Below are 27,524 nucleotides of genomic sequence, written 5' to 3' on the forward strand. Positions count from 1 at the left end.
ACCACTTTAAAAGATCTGAACTGACAAGGGAAGGGGATAGTTACTTGAACTGATCACCTTACAGTGGTGGAGGAATACAGCAAACCTGAAATGACCTTAGAGAGGGAACTGGGCCTCATTCTTAGGCCTCCTCTGATTTCCTGCCAGTGATCCCCATTGGCAGACTCTGACAAGAAACCAGAGGACAAGGGTTACTAAATCTGCAGGGGCACAGAGCAGGGTAGTAAAGGGACATTAGTGTACTCAGAGGGGAAAAGGGAAGTGTAGCTGGCTCACCTACCCTATAGGAAATTGCAGTGAGTAACAACAGTGTGCTTCTCTCTTTTATGCTTTTTATTTTACAAGTATCACTATGTCTACCTTATATAAAATTAATTGTATCTTCTTCACTCGAATTTAGTTACCTCAAAGGACAAGGGTTTGGTCTCTATTGTTTACCAGAGTTCCCTAGGACCCAGAATAATGCCTAGCCTTAGTAAGTGCTCAGGAAATAATTGTTAATGGTAATTGAGTACAGGTAGCTTTTGATGATCACTGGCATAGTGTGTACTATGTGTGTACACAGTGTGTACTATGGAAATTTAGAGGAATAGATAAATATGGCTCTTGGTCCCAACTACAAGGTTCACAGCCAGAGAATAGTGTTTTTAGACTATGTAAATACCTTCAGAACTTTTCTGATTCTAGTGTATCTTAGGACAGCATTTCTAATCCTCACCATCATCTTCATTGTAGGCTCCATAATTCTCTGTTGTATGTAGGAATCACCCAGGGATCTTGTTAAAATGCTAATTCTGATTCAGAGGGACAAGGGTGGAAACCAACATTTTGTGGGTTCTATTAAGCACACTTTCAGTAGTAAAGGGGGAAATAAGAATTGGATTCTTTCCTTGAGGTTGTACAGAAAAAAATTTTTTTTGAGAGGAAACAGTATTTGTGGGGAGCCTGGCATATTTCTGGGGGTGGGGGGAAGAACTCTTCAGGTCATTTTTATGTTTCTCCTGCTGAGAGTAGCTAACTGATTTTCATGGATTGAGACCAACCATGATTGAGGCTATTCAGAAATCTCACTTACAAGCTAGTGTAGCAGACTTTTTTTTTTTTTTGATACTAGGGATTGAACTCAGGGACACTTGACCACTGAGCTGTCACATCCCCAGCACTATCTCCATCCTCACTTTTGCTGAGGTAGGCTTTGAATTTATAATCATCCTGCCTCAGACTCCTGAATCACTGGGGTTACACACATGTACCATCATGCCTGGCGTATTAGCAGACTTTTGCCATACATTTTCCCCATCTTCCTGTCTGACTACCCACATTTCCACCCTCCCTGTTAGGCCTTTTTACTCCATTGAAGAGTGCTAGCTTGATGTGGCTCCAGTTTGGATTTATGGGTAACACATCTCATCAACACTCAGCAGATTTTCAAAGTTCCAGCTTCGGTCTGACATATGCTAAGTCTTACTCCTACCTGCACATGTGCTGACACCCCAGTTTTACCTAGTTTTCTCTCTTGAACATAGTCATAACTAAATATGGCTTCCCTTGGACATATTCTGGACATATTCTGGAGAGATTCCAAAATCCTTCTAGAGAAGTATGTTAATCAGTTTTATGTTACTGTGACAAAATACCTGAGAAAAACAACATAAAAAGATGATTTATTTTGTCTCATGGTTTCAGAGGTTTTGGTCTACAGTTGGCTGGCTTCACTGCTTTTCATCCTATTGCAAAGCAGGACTTTATGGCTGCCAGGAGCATGTGACAGAGAAGGCTGCTCATCTCATGGTGGACAGGAAGCAAAGAGAAAGAGAGACAAAGGTCTAGGGTTCCAATGTCCTCTTCAAGGGCATGTCCCCAGTAACTACCTTCCTTCCAGTAGTCACCACCTTTTTTTAAAATTTGTTCTATTTAGTTCAATATGACAGTAGAATGCATTTGACACATCATATATAAATGGAGTATTGTTAAACCATGACATAAAGAGAAAACCACTGACTCCAATTTTAAGTCAAATTAAACAAACTTGTAATTCTGGCCAGGACTCTCTTCTGAAAACTCTGGGCTAGAGAACAGTATCCCAGCTTTTTAGGAGCATAGTTTTATAGCACAAAAAGTTGCAAAGGGCGGGGGTGTCTTGAGAACTTACAGATAACAGGATTTTGACAAGCATAATACAAAGGCAGATAGTAGCTTAATGATATACATGGCTTAACATTTCAAGGTAGGGAATAAATTTAGATCCCAGCATCAGAATTTATGAGGCACCACTGAGGTTTCAGAAAGGGTTGTTATCTGGTCAGGAAAAGCTAGGCATGGATGAGTTCAAGGCACAGGCAGGAATTCCAAACAAGTTTAGAAATCACAGTAATTTATACTAAAACAGAAATTAACTTTTCATGACTTTGTGACAAGATGGCTCACAATCTTAAGGTGGAATTAGGCTGGGTTCATCAGTATAATTTCTCGTTCTTTGCGTTGTACATGATATAGAGTTACACAGGTTGTATAATCATATATGCATATAGATAATGATATTTGATTCATTCTACTATCATTCCTACTTGTATACCTCCTCCTCTCCACTCACTCCCCTTGATCTAATCCAAAGTACCTCTATTCTTCCCTAGCCCCCATCCCCTTATTGTGAATTAGCATCTGCATATCAGAGAAAACATTCAGCCTTTGATTCTTTGGAATTGGTTTATTTCACTTATATGATATTCTCCAGTTCCATCCTGTTGAAGTATAACATTAGAGAAGCACACCAAGGCAAGTGTATAAATCAGGGTTTATTTAAAAAGAGGTAACATAGACTTCTCCAAGGAGGGAGAAGGGGTCCATAGCTGGTATCTTGGTATCCCGAGAAGTGAGGCATTCTGCCTTTTTTTGTATGTCCTAGGCTTCCGTTGTTCTGCTGCTCTCTTCCCCTTATCTTTCTCTTTCCTGCATACATGAATAGGCCCAGGAGATGCTTGATGGGATGGCCAAAAGGTGACAAACAGGTGGCTGAAGGGGGAGGGCCGATAGGATGGAGCAGCCCAGGACACATTAATTAAAACCGTTTACAACTCAATGTAGGGAGGGGCAATTCCTGGGATAGGTTACCTTAGCAACAGGTTGGAGCAGGGGCAGGTTATCTTGACAGGGTGGAGGGCTCTGAAGGCATTTCATTCCCTCAGATGGCAATCTCCAACTTCTCTGACTCACTCAAATTGGCCTCTTTGATCCGACCTGACTTGATTTACCTATTTATACTAACTGCCTGTCTAATTCTGGCTTCAATGCCATAATTTCATTCTTCTTTAAGGCTGAGTAATATTGCATTATGTATATGTATCACATTTTCTTTATCCATTCATTTGTTGAAGGGCATCTAGGTTGGTTCATAGTTTTAGCTATTGTGAATTGAGCTGCTATAAACATTGGCGTGGCTACATCACTGTAGTATGCTGATTTTAAGTCCTTTGGTATAAAACTAGGAGAGGGATAATTGGGTCAAATGGTGGTTCCATTCCAAGTTTTCAGAGGAAACTCCATACTGCTTTCCAGAGTGATTGCACCAATTTTCAGTCCCATCAGCAATGTCTGAGTGTACTCTTCACCCCCCCCCCACACACATCCTGGCCAACATTTCTTGTTACTTGTATTTTTTTTAATATTTTTTAGTTTTTGGTGGACACAACATCTTTGTTTGTATGTGGTGCTGAGGATTGAACCCGGGCCGCACGCATGTCAGGCGAGTGTGCTACCGCTTGAGCCACATCCCCAGCCCCATTACTTGTATTTTTGATAATTGCCATTCTGACTGGAGTGAGATGGAATCTCAGAGTAGTTTTGATTTGCATTTCTCTAATTGGTAGAGATGCTGAACATGTTTTTATATATTTGTTGACAGATCATATTTATTCTTCTATGAAGTGTCTGTTTAGTTCCTATGCACATTTATTGATTTGGTTATTTGTTTTTTTGTTAAGTTTTTTGAGTTCTTTATATATCCTGCAGATTAACGCTCTGAGGTACATGTAGTAAAGATTTTCTCCCATCCTATAGGCTCTCTCTTTATGTTGATTGTTTCCTTCCTTTGCTGTAAAGAAGCTTTTTAGTTTGACTCCATCCTATTTACTGATTCCTAATTTTACTTCTTGTGCTTTAGGAGTTTTGTTAAGTCAGTTCCTAAGCTGACATGATGGAAATTTGGGCTTACTTTTTCTTCTAGTAGGCATAGGGTCTCTGGTCTAAAGTCTAGGTACTTGATCTACTTTGAGTTGAGTTTGGTGCAGGGCGAGATATTTGGTTCTAATTTAATTTTGTTACATATGGATTTCCAGTTTTGCCAGCACTGTTTGTTGAAGAGGCTATCTTTTCTCCCTGTATGTTTATGGCACCTTTGTCTAGTATGAGACAACCATATTATGTGGGATTATTTCTGTATCTTCTGTTCTGTATTATTGGTCTTCATATCTGTTTTGGTGCCAATACCATGCCATTTTTGTTACTATGGCTCTAGAGTATAACTTTAAGGTCTGGTATTGTGATGCCTCCTGTTTCACTCTTCCTGCTAAGGATTGCTTTGGCTATTCTGGGCCTCTTATTTTTCTAAATGAGTTTCAAGATTGCTTTTTCTAGTTCTATGAAGAAGATCATTGGGATTTTAATATGAATTTCATTAAATCTGTATAATGTTTTTGGTAGTATGGCCATTTTGACAATGTTAATTCTGCCTATCCAAGAGTATGGGAGATATTTTCATCTTGTAAGGTCTTCTTCAATTAGTTTCTTTAGTGTTCTGTAGTTTTCATTGTAGAGGTCTTTCACTCTTTTGTTAGATTGGTTCACAATTTTTTTTGAGGCTATTGTGTATGGGGTAGATTTTCTATGCCCCCACCTTTTAAAGGTACCATTATCTCCTAGTAGTACCACAGGGTGGCAATCAAATCTCTAACATATGGCCTATAGGGGACAACTAAGATCCAGACTATAACAAGAAGTGAGATTCAACTTAGGCCATCAAGTTGAGATAGTATAGGTAGGCAAAAAGGAAGGAAGATGGCATTTCAGTTGAATAGAAGAGTAAAAGCAAAGACCTTAGGTTTGAAAATGATTACTGTTTAGCCTGTTATGGACAGAACATTCCAAATTGAAGAAAATTAAGCAATGTCTAACCCCCCACTGCCCCTTCCCTCTACCTCTTCTCTCCCTCCCCCTGCTCCCTCCCTGTCCCCTCTGTTCCTTTCTCCCTCTCCCAATCCTCTCCCTCTCTGTGACTTTTAGTAAATTAGTAAACTTCATTTTTTTCCAGTGGGTTTTAGATTTACAGCAAAATTGAACTGAAGCACAGAGTTCCTAAACATATATATCTTCCAACACTATTGACATCTTACCACATCTGCTAAAATTAAGGACTTGTATTAACACATCATTACACAAAGTCTGCAGATTAAATTAGGGTTTATTCTTGGTGTTTTGCTTTCTATGGGTTTAACAAATGGTTAATTACATGTAGTATCATACAGGATGGTTTCACTGTCTCCAGTATTCTCTCTACTTTCAACCCCTGGTAACCAGTGATCTTTTAAATGCCTCCATGGTTTCCAGAATGATATCTGGTTAAACTCATACAATATGCAGCCTCTTCAGATTGGCCTCTTTCATGTAGTAATATGCATTTACATTTTTTCCATGTCTTTTTATGGCTTGATGAATCATTGTTTTCTTATCACTGAATTATATTTCATTGTGTGGATGTACCACAGGTTATTAATCTGTTCACCCTTTAGTTGGATTTTGTTTTTTGATCAATTCTGATGATCCCTGTGTTATAATTGGTATATTTAGTCCATTGAGGTCTAAAATGATGTTGATATATTGTATTAATATCTACTATACTTATGACTCTTTTCTTTTCATTGCTCTTGTTTTTTGTTCCTGTTTTTCTCTCCTACACTTTTTTTTTGCCTTTTATGGTTTAATTTAGCATTGTATGTGATGTTATTTTCTCTTCTTCCTTTGCATATTGTTTATACTTCTGTTTAAAACCTTTTTTCAATGACTTCCTAGAGTTTTTATAATAAATATAATGCAAGTCTACTTTCGAACAACACTATACTACTTAGGTAGTACAAGTATTTTGATAGCAAAATATTTTAAAATCTTCCTCCTGTCCCTGTATCATTGCTGCCATAATTTAATTTATGCATATGCACAAATAAGCATTTGTCTTTTTCTATATGTAGTCGAAATATTTGTTATTATTATTATTTTGAACACTTATCTGTTAGTTCAATTAAGAAAAATTGTTATTCATCTCTTAATTCTCTTAATATCCTTCTTTTTTAAAAAATAAATTTAACTTTATTTATTTATTTATTTATTTATTTATGTGTGCTGAGGATTGAAACCAGGGCCTCACCCATGCTTGGGCAGTGCTCTACAACTGAGCCATAACCCCAGCCCCTAATGCCCTTCTTTCTTTCCATTATAGAGCTAAGTTTCTGGCCTATATAATTTTCTTTCTCTCTGAAGAAATTTTCAATGACTTTCAAGTCAGGTCTGCTGGCAACAAATTCCTTCAAGCTTTGATTATCTGAGAAAGTCTTTATTCCATTTGTACTTTTGGAGAATAATTTCACCATGAGAAGAATTCTAGGTTCATAGTGTCTTTCTCTGTATTTCATTCCACTCTTCTTGCTTGCATGGTTTCTGGGTAGAAAGTGGGTATAATTTGTATCTCTGATCCTCTGTAAATAAAGTGTTTTTCCTCTGTCTTCTTTCAGGAATATTTTTAAAATCTTCTCTTTTCTTTAGTTGGAAAATTACATACTAAGATGTATTGTTTTGTTTGTTTGTTTGTTCACTTGTATTTATTCTGGTTGGTCTTCCCTGAGCTTCCTGGATCTATGGTTTGATATGTGGCATTAATTGGGGAATATTATGTTATTATTGTTTCAAATAGTTCTTGGGTTCCTTTCCTTTCTTCTCTGTTTTTTCTTCAGTCTTTGCTTTTTAGTTTGAGGGGTTTCTATTGCTATATATTCAAGCTCAGAAATTCTTTCCTCAGCTATGTCCCGTCTACTAATAAGCTCATTAAAAGCAATCTTCATTTCTATTACAATGTTTTTGATCTCTAGTATTTCTTCTTGTTTTTTCCCTTAGGATTTTCCTCTGTCTGCACACCTGTTCTTGAGTACTATATACTTTATCTATTAGTACACTTAGCACATTAATCATATCTGTTTTAAATTCCCTATTTGATATTCCCAACATTCCTGCTATGTTTGGTTCTGATGTTTACTCTTGTCTTTATAAAATGTTTTTGTGATTTTTAGTATGTCCTGTAAATTTATCTTTATAACTGGACATGATGTACTTGGTCAAAGTAACTGGTAAGTAAGCCTTTAGTAATGTAATAGTAAGATATGAATGGAGGTAAAGTGTTCTATAGTCTTATATTACATTTCAGTCTGTTAGTGATTGTATGCATCTGGACTGTAAATTTCATCAGTGCTCTTTGGCCCACTCCTTCTATCCCTTAAGTGGAACAGGATGTCTAAAGGAGGATGGAGTTGGGCATTTTCCCCTTCCCTTAGGTGAGTCAGTCTCTGAGAAAATTCCAGCATGATAAAATAATTTTTCCTGAAAGTAGACCTTGTTAAGAACAGAATGCTCTGGAGTATTTCAAAATGGGATATTTTCTCTCTTCCTGCCAGAAGCATAAGAGATTTTTCTCTAACACTATATCCACTGTGAGGGTCTGAAGGAGCTCCTGGAGATAAAACACATAAAAGCATGGGGCTCCCCGCATAATTGGTCCATCTAGTTTTTTTTTGGGGGGGGTGCCAGAAATTGAACTTAGGGGCACTCGACCACTGAGCCACATCCCCAGCCCTATTTTGTATTTTATTTAGAGACAGGGTCTCACTGAATTGCTTACTTCCTTGCCTTTGCTGAAGCTGGCTGTGAACTTGAAATTCTCCTGCCTCAGCCTCCTGAGCTACTGGGATTAAAGGTGTATGCCATCACAGCTGGCTCCTATAGTTTTTAACTCTTATATTTGTTCTTGCTGAGTCTCTACCAATTTGTCAATTATAGTTAAGGTTTTCCTCTCCCAGTACTGGTTTCCACTGAAGTTTTTGTTTGTGAGTTTCTGCTCCAGTAAGTTGTGATTCTCTGTATCTACCTGACTGACTCTCTAATTTGGGGGGCATTAGTTTACCCTGTGACCTCACTTCTCTGATGAATCAAAGAGGGGATATTGATTTTTTTCACTGTGTTTGGATTTTTTACTTGTTAGGATGCAGCAGATTTATTTATTTATCTATTTTTGCAGGACAGGGAGAGTGGTGGTTTGACCTAGCTAGGTTTTCGTGCAGGCCAGGCAAGTGCTCCACCACTGAGCCACATCCCCAGTCCTTTTTATTTCATTTTATTTTCAGACAGGAGCTAATTAAGTTCCCTATGATAGCCTTAAATTTGTTGGGCTGGGGATGTGGCTCAAGCGGTATCGCGCTCTCCTGGCATGCGTGCGGCCCGGGTTCGATCCTCAGCACCACATACCAACAAAGATGTTGTGTCCGCCGAGAACTAAAAAAAATAAATATTAAAAATTCTCTCTCTCTCTCTCTCTCTCTCTCTCTCTCTCTCTCTCTCTCTCTCTCTCTCTCTCTCTCTCTCTCCTCTCTCACTCTCTCTTTAAAAAAAAAAAAAGAATTTGTAATCCCCATGCCTCAACCTCCAGAGTTGCTGGGATTACAGGCATGCAGCACTGCACACAGCTTCTAGAGTGATGGTTTCTAAGCTCCTCACATGCCAAACCAGAAACTGGAAGATTAAGCAATAATTTGAAATATGATGCTTCACTGATGAAATACCATTTAAGCTGAAGAATGAATGGGAGTTAACTAGAGTCTGATAAGAGAGGAGCTGTTTGGTAGAAGGAAGATGTCAGGGAGCAGAAATATCCCAGCATGACCAGATAATGCATCATCCAAGTCAGGGAGTCTTGAAAACAAAAGGGGGAACTCCTAATGATTATGGTAGTGGAACAGGACAGACCAGACCTTTCCTGGGCAATATGGGATGTATGATCACCCTACATTTGGGGAGCTATAAGAAAGCCAGAATGAAGAAAGTGAAGTGTGATTGGGTGTTTGAGAGTTGTAGCTGGTTGTTACTTGTAATCAGATGGCCTTGAGAAGCTACTTAAAAGTTTTAAGCAAGGTGATGAAAACATCAAGCTTACAATTTGAAAATATGGATAGGGTAAGTGAAATAACAAGGTGAACACATTAGTTAAGAGGCGAATATGGCTTTGATCAGGATGGTGGTAGCAGTGGAGATAGGATTTTGAGATACATAGTCTTAGTGAGGAACTGATTATAGAGATGAAATGAGAGGGGGGTGTTAAGAAGCAATGTAGGGTTTTTTCCTAGAACCGATTAGACCATTTTTTTTTTGGTAGGGTCGGGGGGTTACTGAGGATTGAACTCAGGGGCAATCAACCACTGAGCCACATTGCCAGCCCTATTTTGTATTTTTATTTAAAGATACGGTCTCCCTTTGTTGCTTAGCGCCTTGCTTTTGCTGAAGCTGGCTTTGAACTTGCAATCCTCCTGTCTCAGCCTCCTGAGCTGCTGGGATTACAGGCGTGTGCCAACATGCCTCCAGGCTCAATTAGATAATTTTATGCCAAGGTAACCAGCACCCCAGTAGAGCAGGTTCCTGCTAGGAGGTGTAAGTTGCCTGGGAAAATAAAAAGCCTGGAATAATCAGTAAGAAATAAAGACAAAGCCAGAGATTAGATTTAGAAAGCAGGGCATCTGATGGTTCTTCCAGCTCTGATAGGAACTGGAGCTGAACAACTGAAAAAGACCCCAATTCCTTATTTAAAGGGAAGTACATCAAAGTCAGGGATATGGTTTCAGTGTGGAAGGGGTCTTGTTTCAGTATAGCAGGGATCTTGTAGTAAACACGTTGTTTGGTGCTTGGCAGGTTTTGCCCATTTCTGGGCTACTGTGTTTGATCTTAAGGTTGTGAATTAAGGCAGGGTTCCAGCATGATCTGGGCTTTCTCAAACCAGGGAATTCTGCCCAGGAGTTCCCAGAAAAGCAGCTTCCCTGCCTTATGTTGGCTCAAACAAACCCATAATTCATATATTGTTTCCAATAGACCGTGATATCGTTCACGGATTTAGGGAGGAATGAAAGAGGACCAGGTTTAGAGAGAAGGACAGGATGTGATGTGTGGAGATGCTTTAGTGAGATATTGTTGTTGAAGATCTGGAGCTCAGAGAAGAAATAAGACATATCCTGGAAGGCATGAATTTGCAGATGGTAAATAAAACCACTGAGAATAGAAAAGGGTCTAATATGGAGCCTTAAGGTTCATTTAGATACTGGGACAAAGGGAAAAATGCAAAGAAGTAGCAGGGGAGGGAAAAAAATAGAGACTATGATATCATCATGCAAAGGGAAGAAACTATTTTAAATAGGAAGAAGTGGGAAGCAGTGTAAAATAAAATACTGTTGAAGATAAATGAGAATTGACATGCAGTTATGGTTTGGCTCTGGAATGTCCCCCAATGACTCATGTATCGAAGGCTTGGTCCTCAATGCAGCTGACCTCAGGTAAGGCTTTTGGGAAGTGATTGGTTGGATCATGAGGGCTGTGACATCATCACTGTTCATTGATAGCTGAATACTACTGGAAGGTGGTAGAAATTGTAGGTAGTAGGACATGGTCGGAGGAAGTAGGCCACTGGGAATATGTATGCCCTGGAATTTATTTCTTGTCCTTGATTCTTTCCTGACCCCTGCTCCTGAACCCCCTTCCTAGCTGCTATAGGCTGAGAAAAAACCTTCTTCCATATGCCCCTTTACCATGATGTTCTGCCTCACCTCAGTCCCAAAGCAAGGAGCCCACTGACCATGGACTTCTGAAACTGGGCCAAAATAAATCTATTGTCCTAAGTGATTTTCCTCAGATTGAAAAGCTAATACAAATGCCCACTAGATTTAGTGACAGAGAGGCCTTTTGTAAACATATTTTTTTCTAATTTCAAAGGATCTTATTTCTTACTACAAAGCATTTGAATAAAATAAAAAAATAAAAAATAAAAAGAAATAGCTAATTTTACAATTATTTTAAAATTTCAAATATTTAATATTTTCAATGTTATTTATTTTTCTTCATTTATAAAGAAATGTGATATTTTAATGGTGAGATATCCTGAGTTAAATAAATTCATCCTTATAGTAATTATTTTGGAGATTTTTATATCATATAATCCTAAATTCTGTGGTTGGCTACCAAAAAGGCATGCTTTATAGGAGTGCTAATTCTTTAACAACTGACATAATTGTTCACCCATTGTAGGCCCAACACCTCTGCACCTGGCTGCACAGGCTTGCTCATTAGAAACAACCGTCTGTTTACTCTGTTTCAAAGCTGATTACACACTTTCTGAAAAAAAAGGATGGATGCCGATTCACTTTGCTGCTTTCTATGACAACATCTGCATCATCATTGTCCTTTATAGGAAGGATCCTACTTTGCTAGAAGCTGAGGCTACAGCTGAGTAAGTTTTAAGCATTCATAAGAATATAAATTTCTGCTTTTTTCACACACTGACAATGTAATACATGATTGATATGGGTGATTTGAAACATAGACAAAGCTAACTCTGAAGTCCTTTCTGATCTGATCACTGACTTTTTCTCCTACCACTTATCTTTAGAATTTTTTTATTGGTTATTCAAAACATTACAAAGATTGCAGAATCACATCGGTTACACATCCACATTTTTACATAATGCCATAATAGTAACTGTTGTATTCTGCTGCCTTTCCTATCCTCTACTATCCCCCCTCCCCTCCCCTCCCATCTTCTCTCTCTACCCCATCTACTGTAATTCATTTCTCTCCTTATTTTTTCCCATTCCCCTCACAACCTCTTATATGTAATTTTGTATAACAATGAGGGTCTCCTTCCATTTCCATGCAATTTCCCTTTTCTCTCCCTTTCCCTCCCACCTCATGACTCTGTTTAATGTTAATCTTTTCCTCCTGCTCCTCCTCCCTGCTCTGTTCTTAGTTGCTCTCATTATATCAAAGAAGACATTTGGCATTTGTTTTTTAGGGATTGGCTAGCTTCACTTAGCATAATCTGCTCTAATGCCATCCATTTCCCTGCAAATTCCATGATTTTGTCATTTCTTAGTGCTGCATAGTACTCCATTGTGTATAGATGCCACTTTTTTTATCCATTCATCTATTGAGGGGCATCGGGGTTGGTTCCACAGTCTAGCTATTGTGAATTGTGCTGCTATGGCAGTATCCCTGTAGTAAGCTCTTTTAAGGTCTTCAGGGAATAGTCCGAGAAGGGCAATAGCTGGGTCAAATGGTGGTTCCATTCCAGGCTTTCCAAGGAATCTCCATACAGCTTTCCAAATTGGCTGCACCAATTTGCAGTCCCACCAGCAATGTACAAGTGTACCCTTTTCCCCACATCCTCGCCAGCACTTGTTGTTGTTTGACTTCATAATGGCTGCCAATCTTACTGGAGTGAGATGGTATCTTAGGGTGGTTTTGATTTGCATTTCTCTGACTGCTAGAGATGGTGAGCATTTTTTCATGTACTTGTTGATTGATTGTATGTTCTCCTCTGAGAAGTGTCTGTTCAGGTCTTTGGCCCATTTGTTGATTGGGTTATTTGTCTTCTTATTGTTTAATTTTTTGAGTTCTTTGTATACTCTGGATATTAGGGCTCTATCTGAAGTGTGAGGAGTAAAAATTTGTTCCCATGATGTAGGCTCCCTGTTTACCTCTCTTATTGTTTCTCTTGCTGAGAAAAAACTTTTTAGTTTAAGTAAGTCCCATTTATTGATTCTTGTTATTAACTCTTGTGCTATGGGTGTCCTATTAAGGAATTTGGAGCCCGACCCCACAATATGTAGATCGGAGCCAACCTTTTCTTCTATCAGACGCATAGTCTCTGATTTGATATCAAGGTCCTTGATCCATTTTGAGTTGACTTTTGTGCATGGCGAGAGGAGGGGATTCAGTTTCATTTTGTTGCATATGGATTTCCAGTTTTCCCAACACCATTTGTTGAAGATGCTATCCTTTCTCCATTGCATGCTTTTAGCCCCTTTATCGAATATAAGATAGTTGTAATTTTGTGGATTGGTTTCTGTGTCCTCTATTCTATACCATTGGTCCACCCGCCTGTTTTGGTACCAGTACCATGCTGTTTTTGTTACTATTGCTTTGTAGTACAGTTTGAACTCTGGTATCCCTATACCTCCTGATTCACACTTCCTGCTTAGAATTGCTTTTGCTATTCTGGGTCTTTTATTTTTCCATATGAATTTCATGATTGCTTTATACTATTTCTCCAAGAAATGCCGTTGGGATTTTGATTGGCATTGCATTGAACCTATAGAGAACTTTTAATACTTGGGAATCAACCTAACAAAAGAGGTGAAAGATTTATACAATGAAAACTACAGAACCCTAAAGAGAGAGATAGAAGAAGATCTTAGAAGATGGAAAAATATACCCTGTTCATGGATAGGCAGAACTAACATCATCAAAATGGCAATATTACCAAAAGTTATCTTTAGAATTTAAAAAGATCTTCTATCAACTTATGTATGCTTTCTGGATGAATAAGGACTGAGCCCTAGGGAGATTTTCCTACCTTGTCCTAATAATATGGTTCCACAAATTCATTGATCAGGTTAACTATTTAGTGCCCTGGAGGAAGTCTGAGACTAGGCATTAGAACACTGTTCTAAATTGGACCTTCTACAACCATGAGGTAGCCCTTGACTCCTCATGAAAAGGGCAGGGGGATATCTAGTAGTATATGGAAGACAAATACAGTGAAAAAAAAAGAATACTTTGAAATAATAAAACATCCCAATCTTTTGTTTCACAATTTAGCTGAGAATCAATGTTTGGGGTGGCAGCATAACTTCTTCTGAAGGTACATTCTTGTCTAGGAATCTAAAAAACAAGTTAGTATTTTGAATCTCTGAACCTTTTTAAAGTATATTTCATTCATGTTTTTCTATGTCTTCCTAGGTCTAGCCAGTCCATTATTATTCAGTGGCCTCAGGCTAGCATACTGGTTTGACAGTTATAAGGGCACTGGCTTCCTCTTGTTGCTCCTTCACCTAAGACTTCCATGGTACACAATGACAATTCCACTTCCATTATTGCCTACATTTTAGCCAAGAGAAGAGAGAAAGAGGAAAAGTATCGGCACATTCCTTTCTCTTTAGGGAGTGGCCCATGTAACTTCCACTAATGTTTTGTTGACCAAACATGGTCAAATGGTCATACCTATCTATAAAGGAGGTTGGGATATAATACTGGGCTGGACAGCCATGTGTACAATCAAAAGATCTTTACTATCTAAAAAGCTTTGGTGGATTTTTCGTAAAAGCTGTTACTTTCTCCTACAATGAGAAAGTTGGGATTTGAAAACTGGAAATGAAGTATGAAGAAATGGCATAACTACAAACTGAGCTTTAGGTTCATCATTTGTGAAATGTGCTAAAAATACTTGCCTTCCTTTTCCCTTCACTCAAGAATTGTTGAAAGGAGGAGATAGGATAGTTTATTCTAAGAACTTTGTGCATCATAAACTTTTAAATAAACTCTAAGACTTGATATATATGTTGGGAAGGAGGACAGGGGCCAATACTAAGGACAATTAGTGGAGGCAAACTGTTTGCATGTGGAATATACAGGATGAGAATTCCTAAGGAAGAGAAAGAAGGTGTTAGTGTAAATCAGAGTGCCTCCAACAGCACTTGGAATAGCTTAACAAAAATGAAATATGATACTATAAGTGTGCTTAAATATTATTCTAATGCATTCCTTTATTTTTAGGAATCAGTGTACTCCATTGCTACTTGCTGCTACTTCAGGAGCACTGGAAACTATTCAATATCTGTTTTCTCTTGGTGCTAACTGGAGAAAAACAGATATTAAAGGAAATAATATAATTCATTTATCAGTGCTAACCTTTCACACAGAAGTACTCAAATATATAATAGAATTAAATAATCCTGAACTTCCAGTTTGGAGAACTTTAGTAGGTGAGTATAGAATATATAATTTCTTTGTAAATAAATGTTCTAGTTATTTGGCTTAATTATTGATATTTACACAGAAATGGGTCAAATAAAATGATACATATATCATATCTTATATGTTTAAAATAATGAAATAAAACAAATTAAAATCAGAAATAAAAATGCAAATGATAAAGATCTATACTTTTGTATGCTAAAGTAGTTTTATTTCTAAGTTAAGGATCTGTATACCCAAAAGGCTATATTTTACACAATTATTTTTTTTTATTGTTGGTCGTTCAAAACATTACATCTTTCTTGATATATCATGTTTCACACTTTGATTCAGAAGGGTTATGAACTTCCATTTTTACCCCGTATACAGATTGCTGAATCACATCGGTTACATCAGTTACATTTCCATTGATTTACATATTACCATTCTAGTGTCTGATGAATTCTGCTCTCTATCCTATCCTCTACACAATTATTTTTATTTTACAAAGTTCTCAGAAATCAAACCACCCTCTCCTCCATCAAAAAAGTGAATTTTTTTAAAAAGGGAGGAAAATAAAATTTAAGTGGAAAAGGCTGCTTCTAATTTTTTCCTTAATGCCTAATTTAGAGACAAATTCAGCACACTTTTCATATTTTGGTAAATATTTTATGAAAACTTATGTTTGGAGAAATTTTCCCAAATTTGTAGTCCATCTAGACAGAAATATTATAAGAGAAAGTGTTACTACACCAATGCAATGTATACATATAATTTTACTCCTTCTCAAGACCCCAATAAAATTATATGAAGATTAAATAATAATACCACCACTGGTAGCAGAAATGCATTAACTATTTAGTTAAAAAGATACAGCAGTAATAAAATGTTAAGATGATGGAAACATGTGCAAGTCTTAGGACTTAGCTGGCTAGAGAAAATCATTGCAAGTCAATGATGGAAAAGCAGAGAACCTCTAGAACTTACACCAGTTCCTCAAAAGACTTAAGAAACAGCAGTGCTAGTCAGAAGTGCTCTCCTTATAGCCTAACCTGGAAAGACCCAAAGATACTGAGGCTAGATTCTCCATGAGGAACAGAAGGGGAAAGGATCTGGGAAACTGTGAGTCTGACCCAAGAGAGAAGCAAAGTTAACTTCATCAGTGATAGTAAAGGCTGAAGTTCCAGAATGGAACTGTGCACCCGGCCCTAGAGGGAAAAAGCAGGAGGAATTTGTCAATAGGTAGAAACAATTCTAAGAAAATGAAATAAGGAAATTATTACCTACACTGAGATAATAAAAGTGAGAAATGAAAGACAATTATACTACACTATAACACTCTTCTATGAATAGCATTTATATAGGCATCTTAATGAAGTGCTGAATATTGATTTCATTAAAAGCTATAAATATGATCAAAGGGAAGAAAGAGGAAATGGCAATGCAGTGTTGAAAGAGTTTGTTTCCCTTTTTTCATAAAACATTTGGTAAATAATATCTAAAATTGATATAGCAAAATGTTGCAGTGTGTGGAAATAAGTAGAAATATGGAGATGTGTAAAGAGCAGAAGGTGTTGGGAAGAAATCAAAGTGATTATATTTGGAGAGATGAACTCCCCTCCCCCCCAAAAAAAAAACACAAGGAAGGTAAGGCCACAAAAAATATTTTGTTACAGGCCTTTTAGTAACATATACCTATAAATCATGAGTATGAAATAAAAACACATTAAAGCAAAAATAAAATAATTGGACAGTAAGGCCTGATTTTTTCCCCCGATACTTTATATATCTTTAGTGGGACAAATACATTTACGATTTTCAACCCTATTTCCTTGGTTTCAGAAGTCTGAATATCTGGTTTCAAAACTGGCTTAGTACCAATTTTAGAACTTGCTGGGTAACAGGAACATATTCCAAGTATATCAACCCCAAGAGATGCTGGAAAAGTTTTCAGTGTTTATTTATATGCATATATATCATTATATATCATTCTTTTATTATTTATTTATTTATTTGTGGTGCTGGGGATTGAACCCAGAGCCTTATGCATTTAAGGCAAGCACTTTACCAACTGAGGTATATCTCCAGCCCTCTCATGCTTTTTAGAGAGAGGACTATCTTGTTATTTTTAATAGACTAAACCATTGCAAATATCTACCGTAATACCAGGAAGTTTGGCTCCTAACAAGAACAGCTTAATGACAAAAAAATAAAATACCTCAAAATATCATGGCCACTGCTTCCTGCAACCATTGTTTAGAAGTCTTGATAATGAAGGAACAGAACAATAAACATGAACATCTGACTTGTTGCTTTGCCTTGAGTTCTGCAACAGCTCTTCCACCTTATACTAGCCTGCTGCAGTCTGGCTGGGCACAAAATAACCGAGCCACCATACAGCCTTGTAGATTCAAACAGCAACTCTTTATTCCCGAACTCTCACCAGCGCTCTACATGCACTTTCTGGGAAAATATACTCCCTCCACTGGGCTCTGCGTACCAATACAATCAGAACCCCTGGAGAACTCCACCGGAACTCTAAAGGAGCGGGCGCCTAAGGCAGCAGGATACCCCCTAATCCTGGAGACACCCTATTCCAGCAGGATCCACCCTAAACCTGGAGCCGCCCAATCCCTGAGCAGGGTCACCTTTCAAACCAAAATGCCATGCATAATTCCTCCTTGGCTATGGCTGTACTAGCCTTTTCCCCTATAGGTAAAAGAGAATTAGTTAGTTATTAGAAGTCTCCAGCAATAGTCCTTGGAGTGGAAGCTGAATTTCAAAACAGTTCCATGAGTGAACTAACCAAAGTTGTACCATCATGGATTTGGTAGTAGAATGGGTAGATAAAGAGATAGAGAAAGGATATGTCTGTAGATATTTCTCACACCTTATTTTGTTAGATTTCTGTTGATGTAACAAATACTTGAGATAATCAATTTAGGAAGAGGACAGTTTATTCTGGCTCACAGTTTTAGAGGTCCATGATTGGCTGGCCCCATTGCTTTTAGGCCTGTGCAGGAAAGTAAATACATCATGGCAAGAGCTATGGCAGAGGAAGCCCATTTACCTTATAGCTGAGTGAGGAAAAAAGAGGAAGGAAAAGGGACATTCAAAGGCATGCCCTCAATGATCTAAAACCTTTTACTGGGCCCCACCTCTTCAAGGTTATACCACTTCCCAATAGCAAGCAATGAGCTGGGGACTAAGCCTTTAACACATGGACCTTTGGGAGACATTTCAGATACAAACTTTTAGCACCTCACAGAGAGAGGGCTATGCCTAGAGGAGAAATTAATGCATGCAGTTGTTGGTCACCAGTTGATCTTAACCCTTGGGTTAGCTTTGCTTATATGGAAACAGAATGAATCATTTCACTATCTCTTATGTGAATTACAGCTTGTGTTTTTTTTTGTTGAATACTTACCAGAAATGTTGCAGTGTGAAAGTTTTAAACGAAGGATGATGGCCGTCATGTCCTTAGAAGTAATTTGCTTAGCAAACGATTGCTACTGGAAATGTATTTTGGATGCAGGTAATGTAAAATCAATTAACTATATTTTTCTTATGTTATTTTAAGTAGAGCTCTATTATATTTAGGTCAACCACTTTTTAAAAATATATTTGAGGGGGTGGTTCTGGCAACTGAACTCAGGACCTTGTATATGTAAAGCATACCTTCTACTTTGAGCTGTACCCCTAGCCCTAATATATTTTTAAATTGTAAAAGAATCTTTTTAATTGGATATAAGATTTTCCCTGTTTTTTCCAAAGATACAATACTTTATTTTATTTATTTGTTTTATTTTCCATGTGGAAGTTGCACAGGATTCAAAACTATATAAATTTTACAGAAATTCTATTTCTCTAAAAGTTCACAAACTTAAAAACTCATAATAAATTACTTATCATACTACTCTTATATTTAGAATTTATCCCAATTCTGTCGCAGAATTTATTTTTAAAATTATAATAGCAGAGCAAGTGTTAGGCTGGATTTGTAACTATCTGTGCATTTAGAATTAAAATTAATTTCTTAGCCTTTCTAGCCTGGTTCCCTCATTAATACAATGGTTTAATGTCCTAAGTTCTTTTGAGAACAATACTGTCCAATATAACTTCCTGAAATGATGAAAAAAGCCCTATTTGTCATGTTGGATATGGTAGGCATTACCCTAATGTGGATATTGAACACAGATAAAATGCTCTGTAAGCATTGTTGGATCAATAAACCAAAATTATTTAATTATAGACAGTCACCTAAGAGCATGTAAAAAACAGTTTTTTGTCCAAAAAAAAGTTAACCATAGACTTAAGTAATAAAGGCTGTTTCATTTCAGGTAGCTAAACATATAAATAAAGCCCTAATTATACATATCATATTTTCTAGCTCTTTGTGTATGTTCTATAAGGTGCTATCTTTTTATTTCATTTTGAACTGACGTAACAAGCATCCAACTGAAGCCAGATTCTTTATTTTCACCATGCCAAATAATTTCCAATAATGAGGCTAATGTTGAATTTTACTAGATTCTGCACTTTTTGTTTTTTGCTAATTGGTATAAAATAAGGATAAAATATAAAATTATCTTTAAATACTCACACAAAATTGATTCACTAACCAAAGCTGAACTCTACTATGTGATAGCTCAAAAATTTATCAATGATTGTAAGCCAAAGTACAGTGTTTTATAGACAAATGTTTTAAAATGTATGATTGTGTGCTATGAATAATGAGAGTTGCCTATACTAGGGATAAGAAAGAAAAGTATATTCATGTAATTTCAAATTATTGTTTTGTATCTTATGGAATTATTTGCTAATGATTTATATTGCAGTGCCCATAAACATCATTTAAATCTTGTCAAGATAAATTGACTTCAAATAATTTGTGCTTTTTTGTTTTGGTCTTTTCTTTTCAGGCACCATTCCTGCCTTAACCAACCTATTAAAAATTCCCAAAATAAAATTACAATGCAAAACTCTTGGGTTATTGAGTAATATTTCAACTCACCTAAGTGTAGTGAATGCTTTGGTAGAAGCAGGAGGCATCCCAGCTTTGATTAACCTTCTGCTTTCTGATGAACCTGAACTACACTCTCGCTGTGCTGTCATTCTGTATGATATCGCTCAATCTGCAGACAAGAATGCCATTGCCAAAAATGTAAGCTCTTTTCACAGAACATCATTGTGTGTGTGTGTGTGTGTGTGTGTGTGTGTGTGTGTGTGTGTATGTTGCTGGGGATTGAACCAGGGCCTCATGCATGCCATAGAAATTCTACCACTGAGCTGTATATCCCCTGCTCTCATAGAACATTCTTGTCTCATAGTAATTCCTTCATATACAAGCTAGAACAAACATGAATTGGGGGGGAGTATACTATGTATACAACCAGAGATATGAAAAATTGAGCTCTATATATGTAATAAGAGTTGTGATGCATTCTGTTGTTATATATAAATTAAAAAAAGAAAGAAAGAAAAAAAGAAGCTAGAATGAGAAAGAGACCCAAGTTGATGGAGGAATGAGAGGGAACTTGGGGAAAAATATTTCACTAAGAAGTTGACCTAAATTAGGGGTGTTTTTTCATATGTTCATATATACTGATTGTTTCTTGCTGTTTATAAGAAGATATTAGAAGAAGCACGACCATTCTAGCTATCTCTATCTGGCTGAGAAATGGAGTCTAATTGTGTACCAAAAAGAATGAATTAGAAGAAAATTATATTTTTGGTGAACCCCAAGCAATCTTTTTCATGCTGTATTTCTTCAAATTCTGCTTTATTATGTCCAACAATATTATTTTATTAAGATCTTTTGATAGATATTTATTTATAAGTGCAGTTCCTTTATATAATTTTCTTTGGCTTTATATAGTTGCTTCTTCATTATGGATTGAGTCTTTTGCAATATAAAATGTACATTTTTCTCAAGCTTAATACTTTTACCTTAAATTCTACCTGTGCAAAATTATGTTTGTGTTCTATTTTCTTTGTGCTCATATTTAATCTGCTTTTGCTCATGCTTTTATTTTTAATTTTTTGGAATCATTTTAGCTACAAATGTTTGTTACTGATCATTTGTCAATATATTAGCAATAATAGAGACATCCAGGCCTACCTCCAGGTTAGTCAGTCTTATTCACTTAGATCTCACAATGTTTCACTGGTAATTTGACAGAATTAGAATAAATTTGTCTCTTCTATGCAGTATACATAGGTTGTGCTTTGTCATTAACTTTTTATTGAGTTAGTCACTTACCTGTATTGATGTGTATGTTTCATTTTAGTTCTGTCATAATATTGTATTATTCTATTTTTTCATATGTTCTTTAAATTTTCTACTATTTTGTGCTATTCTCCCTTACCCCTTTTTCTTTATTTTTATGTGAAGTTCAGGACTTACACATCAAAATTAGTTACTCCTTATTTCTTATACTTGGTATATCTTTTTAACATATACATTTGCATTCTTTCATTTTGGAAATGTTTCTATGAATTCATATCTTTAACTTTTTTGTGGTATTATTTTAGTACATTCATAAAAAATATTTATTGATACTATTCCAGATGCTAGGGTTATAGAAGTGAATAAAACAGATACAATCACAGCTTCTATATAGTTTTTATCCTAGTTGATGGTTACAAGACAACAAATAAAACAAATAAGCCAAATATATAGTATGGTAAGGAGGAAAATAATGTAAGAAAAGGGGGGAGAAGAAGTCTGGTGAAAAACAGACATTTTCCAGTATTGATCAGGGATTGGTTTCAGGACCTGTGCAGATACCAAAATCCCCAGATGTTCAAGTCCCTTATATAAAATAGCATAGTATTTGTATATAACTAATGCACATCCTCCTGCATACTTTAAATAATTTCTAGTTTGCTTAAACTGCCTTATACAATGTAAATACTATGGAAATAGTTGCCATGCTGTATTGTGTAGGGGATAATGACAAGAAAAAAATTGGTACCTATTCAGAACAGATACATCTTTTTCCCATTTTTTAAAATTCATAATCAGTTGAACCTGGGGGTATGAAGATCTGATGAAGAAGTTAACATTTGAGTATAGTCCTGAAGTAAATGAGGAAGTGTTTTCATATGTTTTTCTATTGATAAGTGCATGCTAGGCAGAGGAAATAAGAGTAATGAAGTAAATAAATAAATGAAGTAAGATTGTGCCTGGCATGTTTGAGGAATAGCAAATCATAAAAGCAGCCTAAATTTAGCTGATCCAGAGTCTGTACTTTGCACTGGTGCTTAAAAAGTGCTGTTTTTCAGAAGGCCACCAGGAAGGTGAATGCCATCTTGAGGCAGCTATGCTGCAGCTGCTGAGGAGCTGGGAAATCACAGCAAACCCTGCAACACCATCCCAGCATGGGGCTGTCATGCAGCCTAGGGTATACCTAGAAGAATGTGAGTGAAACAAGCACAGAGATTTTATCCAGGGAGATTCAAGTTGGAAGCAAAGGGGAACACAAACTTGCTTCTTCTTTGAGTCTGGTGGCTCACATGACCTACTGCAGAAGTCAGGAATCTGAACAGGCAGGTGTGAATACACTCAGGGACTAAGCCTAGAAAGGATGTGCTCCTGGAGTATTGGCTCCTCTGCCACATGAGTAGAATTCTTGGGAGGCTACTGAGATCTAAATTCCTAATAGAGATTAGCAACTGCCATACCCTAGGGGTGTGTTGATCTACTCTCCAGAGCAGACATCACCCCCAAAAGCCCCTAAGGCCTGATAAGAACTAAGTCCCACACATTGTAACTCCCCTCATAGAACTCTGCAGCAGTCCTACCCTTAGAGTGCATCATTTGGTCTGTGCAGACAACACTCCAAGTGATAGTACTTCCCATTCCATCCTACCTCATACTGGTAAGAAGAGAAGCTGTGACTTATTCAACCAGCTTTAATTTTAGGCCACTCCAACTGGCAGCTCAGTACATAAAAAGAGCAAGGTGTTAACCCCCACCAGCCCTTGCTCTTATTCTCAGTACACAGATCAAGAAGAAATGGAAAGACAGTCAAGACATAGATGGTAACCATCCATTCTCATCAACTATTTTGACCACCTCAGTGGAAATGATTCGTTCATTTCTCATTAAGAATCTTTTCCTTATATGTTCTTATGTTTCTTTTTTGTTTAATTATTTTTGTCTTGAGTTGCCTTTTGAGGATTAGGCTTTTAATTTGTATATTTTGGTTTTGCTTTGTATTGAATTCATTTGTTTCTCATGTTTCTCTTTCTCTCCTTCTGCTAATGACCAAATTCTATTGTTTCTCTTATTTTTTCTCCTCCTTCATTATAATTGTCAACTGATACATCTCTTCTTCATTTTCGTGGTTCATGTTTTGAAATTATAAACTCTTTTCTACCTCCCTATTACATTTCTTTTATCTTAATTAACTGTATTCTTACCATCATTTATAATTAACTGGTTTATATAACTCCTGCCCCCATCATTAATACGAATGCAGTTACTATTGCTTTGGATGACACAGTTGTCACCTGCTATTTATTTTAAATCCTAATATAGTTTATTGTTTTTGTTTTTACTGTTGACAATTACTGATGAATCCTGTTTATTTATTTATTTATTTATTGTGTGTGTGTGTGTGTGTGTGTGTGTGTGTGTGTTGTATGTGAATTAATGTTGTAGTAGTAGAAACTGGATATTTACTTTAATGCTGTATATCGTTTGTATCAGTTGTTATCATTGTCTGCTTCCACCCTATTCTGTGAGGTGCTAAACTTAAAGGAATGCTGTAAGTTCACAGGGTAGAGATTGCTGTTGAATTAAACTGACAAGGTACAAAAGACAGTGTACCTTGCTCCACACACAAATTAATGATGTTCTGTTTTTAACTATACAAAGAATAGAGAAAAACTCAAACTAATGACCAGGCCTCAAGTGGAAATGGCTCAGGGTGGGGCCACCAGGTTCCACCCACTGCAGCAAAAATAGAATTAACACAAAGGCTGGAGGAAACCACACCTACAAAGAGGTCTCAATCTAGATATTTCTAGGATCATTTGGTAAGTGAAAGACTATGCCCTACAGAGGACCACACATGAGAGTGGAAGAGAAATCCCTCCCAACAGATGCATAAAATCCAACACAGGTATAAAAAATATTTTAAAAAGAAATTCCAACAATTTCTAAGTTCATATTTCACCAGAAATTGACTAAAAGATATTGAAGTGGATAAAATATCAGATAAAGAATTCAAAAGAATCATTATTATTAAAATGATCAATGAATTCCAAGAGAACATGGAAATGAATTAAGGAAGTCAGTACAAGATATGAATGAGAAATTCAGTAAGGAGATAAAAATACTGAAAAAGAACGAAACAGAAAACTTAGAAATGAAAGATACAATAAATCAAGTAAAATGTTCAGTTGAAAGTCACTTTAATAGAGTACCAAGCTGAAGACAGAATCTCAGAGCTAGAAGAAAAAGTGGCTGGCCTTGAACATTCAGCATTAAAGAAAATAGTAATGTTCAAAAGATAATGTTCAAAATAGTAATGTTCAAAAGATACAAGAACTCTTAGGGGAAACATTAAGAGACCAAATATAACAATCATTGGAATTGAAAATGGTTGTGAGAGGGAGGACATGGAGGACATATTTCTTCAGGGAAATAATAACATAAAAAATTCCAGATTTTCAGAATGAGATGGACTTTCAGATACAGGAGGCATTCAGAACCCCAAGTAGACAAGATGAAAAAAAGAACTCTCCATGACACATTATAATGAAAATGCCTAACACACGGAACAAAGACAGAATTGTAAAAGCCTCAAGAGAATAACACTGGATCACATGTAGAGGCATGCCAATCAGAATCACTTCCAATTTCTCAGCAAAAACTCTAAAATCCAGAAGGGCGTGGAATGGTGTGTTCAAAGTCCTGAAAGATAATAAGTGTCAACCAAGACTGCTATATATAGCAAAGTTATCTTTCAAAATTAAAGAGGAAATAAAAACCTTCAAAGATAAGCAGAAACTAAAAGAATTTATGACTAGTAAACTAGAACTACAGAACTTTATAAGAAGTATTCCACAAAAAAGAAATAGAAAACAAATCCCAGAGCTCATGAATGAACAAATCTCACTTAAAGAGTAGCTAAACAAATTAGAAACAGGAATAAATTACACAGTAGAAATAAATAAAAATAACAGGAATTAATAAACATATCTCTAGAATAACATTGATTGCAAATGGTCTCAACTCTCTAATTAAAATATGTAGGCTGTCAGAATGGATAAAAAATCAAGACCCAACTATATGTTGTTTGGAAGAGATGCACCTTATAGGCAAAAAAAGACACAGGCTGAAAATGAAAAAATGGAAATTGATATACCATGCAAATGGACCACACAGACACACACACACACACACACACACATACACACAAAGCAGGAGTAGCTACTCTCAAATCTGACAAAGCAGACTTTAAGCCAAAATTAATCAGAAGACATAAGGAAGATACTGGAAAAAGGAATAATCTAACAAGAAGATATAACAATAATGAATATTTATGTTTCAGATTTGGGTGCAACTACTCAAAGCCCCAGATAGAACCCAGTACAATAATATTGGGTGATTTCAACACACCTCTCTCACTGTTAGATACGTCATCCAAACATAAACTTGGTAAGGATTCTTTGTCCTGAAAAATATTATATATCAAATGTATTTAGCAGACATCTAAAGAATATTTCACCCAACAGCAGCTGAATACACTTTCTTCTCAGAAACACACCGAACCTTTTCCAAAATAGACCATATTTTAGGCCACAAAGCAATTCTTAGCAAATACACAAAAAATTGATATTAATTCCATGCATCTTAACAGATCATAATGGAATAAAATTAGAAATCAACATGACAAAACCCTACAGGAACTATACAAACGTGGAGATCGAACTTTTCTTTTTTTGTATGAGAATTGATCCCATGAGCACTTAGCTACTGAACCACATCCCCAGTCCTTTTGTATTTTTGGTATCCAGAATATACAAAGAACTCAAAAAATTAAACAATAAGATAACAAATAACCCAATCAACAAATGGGCCAAGGACCTGAACAGACACTTCTCAGAGGACATACAATCAATCAACAAGTACATGAAAAAATGCTCACCATCTCTAGCAATCAGAGAAATGCAAATCAAAACCACCCTAAGATACCATCTCACTCCAGTAAGATTGGCAGCCATTATGAAGTCAAACAACAATAAGTGTTGGCGAGGATGTGGGGAAAAGGGTACACTTGTACACTGCTGGTGGGACTGCAAAATGGTGAGGCAAATTTGGAAAGCAGTATGGAGATTCCTGGGAAAGCTGGGAATGGATCCACCATTTGACCCAGCTATCGCCCTTCTCGGACTATTCCCTGAGGACCTTAAAAGAGCGCACTATAGGGATACGGCCACAGCAATGATTATAGCGACACAATTCACAATAGCTAGACTGTGGAACCAACCTAGATGCCCTTCAATAGATGAATGGATAAAAAAAGTGGCATCTATACACAATGGAGTACTATGCAGCACTAAGAAATGACAAAATCATTGAATTTGTAGGGAAATGGATGGCATTAGAGCAGATTATGCTAAGTGAAGTTAGCCAAGCCCTAAAAAACAAATGCCAGATGTCTTCTTTGATATAAAGAGAGCCACTAAGAACAGAACAGGAAGGAAGAGCATGAGGAAAAGACTAACAGTAAACAAAGACGAATGGGGGGAGAGAAAGGGAGAGAGAATGGAAAGCATATGGAAATGGTAGGAGACCTTCAATGATACACAAAATTATAAGAGGTTATGAGGGGCAAGGGGGAGGGGGGAAAAAGGGAGAGAATTGAACAACAGCAGAGGAGGTAGAGAGGGAAGATGGGAGGGGAGGGGAGGGGAGTGGGGATAGTAGGGGATAGGAAAGGTAGCAGAATACAACAGTCACTAATATGCCATCATGTAAAAATGTGAGTATGTAACAGATGTGATTCTGCAATCTGTATTTGGGCTAAAAAAGGGAGTTCAAAACCCAATTGAGTCAAATGTATGAAAGATGATATATCATGAGCTCTGTAATGTTTTGAACAATCAATAAAAAAAATTAAAAAAAATATCAACAGCTTTCCTATATATCAACAACGAATGTGCTGAGAAAGAAACCAGGTAAACAATTCCATTCATAGGAGCCTAAAACAAAAGTAGGAATAAATCTAACCAAGAAGGTGAAAGCCTTCTACAATGAAAACTGCAGAACACTAAAGAAAAAAATTGAAGAAGACCTCAGAAGACCACCCATGTTCATGCATAGTAAAATTAATATTGTTAAAATGGCCACACTTGGGGCTGGGGTTGTGGCTCAATGGTAGAGCACTTGCTTAGAACATGTGAGGCCCTGGGTTCGATCCTCATCA

General features: G+C 36.7%; 1 protein-coding gene across 1 annotated transcript in view; it reads left to right on the top strand.

The window, feature by feature from the left end:
* Nucleotides 1–27,524, top strand: part of Ankar (ankyrin and armadillo repeat containing) — a 72,920-nt gene that overhangs the window by 21,681 nt on the left and 23,715 nt on the right. The window contains exons 7-10 of the mRNA XM_026389030.2: nucleotides 11,377–11,578; nucleotides 14,902–15,110; nucleotides 18,512–18,616; nucleotides 20,004–20,245. Coding sequence (XP_026244815.2) covers nucleotides 11,377–11,578; nucleotides 14,902–15,110; nucleotides 18,512–18,616; nucleotides 20,004–20,245 — 758 coding nt within the window. The remainder of the gene's footprint in view (nucleotides 1–11,376; nucleotides 11,579–14,901; nucleotides 15,111–18,511; nucleotides 18,617–20,003; nucleotides 20,246–27,524) is intronic.

The sequence above is a fragment of the Urocitellus parryii genome, chromosome 1 (assembly GCF_045843805.1).
Source record: "Urocitellus parryii isolate mUroPar1 chromosome 1, mUroPar1.hap1, whole genome shotgun sequence".
Classification (NCBI taxonomy): Eukaryota; Metazoa; Chordata; class Mammalia; order Rodentia; family Sciuridae; genus Urocitellus; species Urocitellus parryii.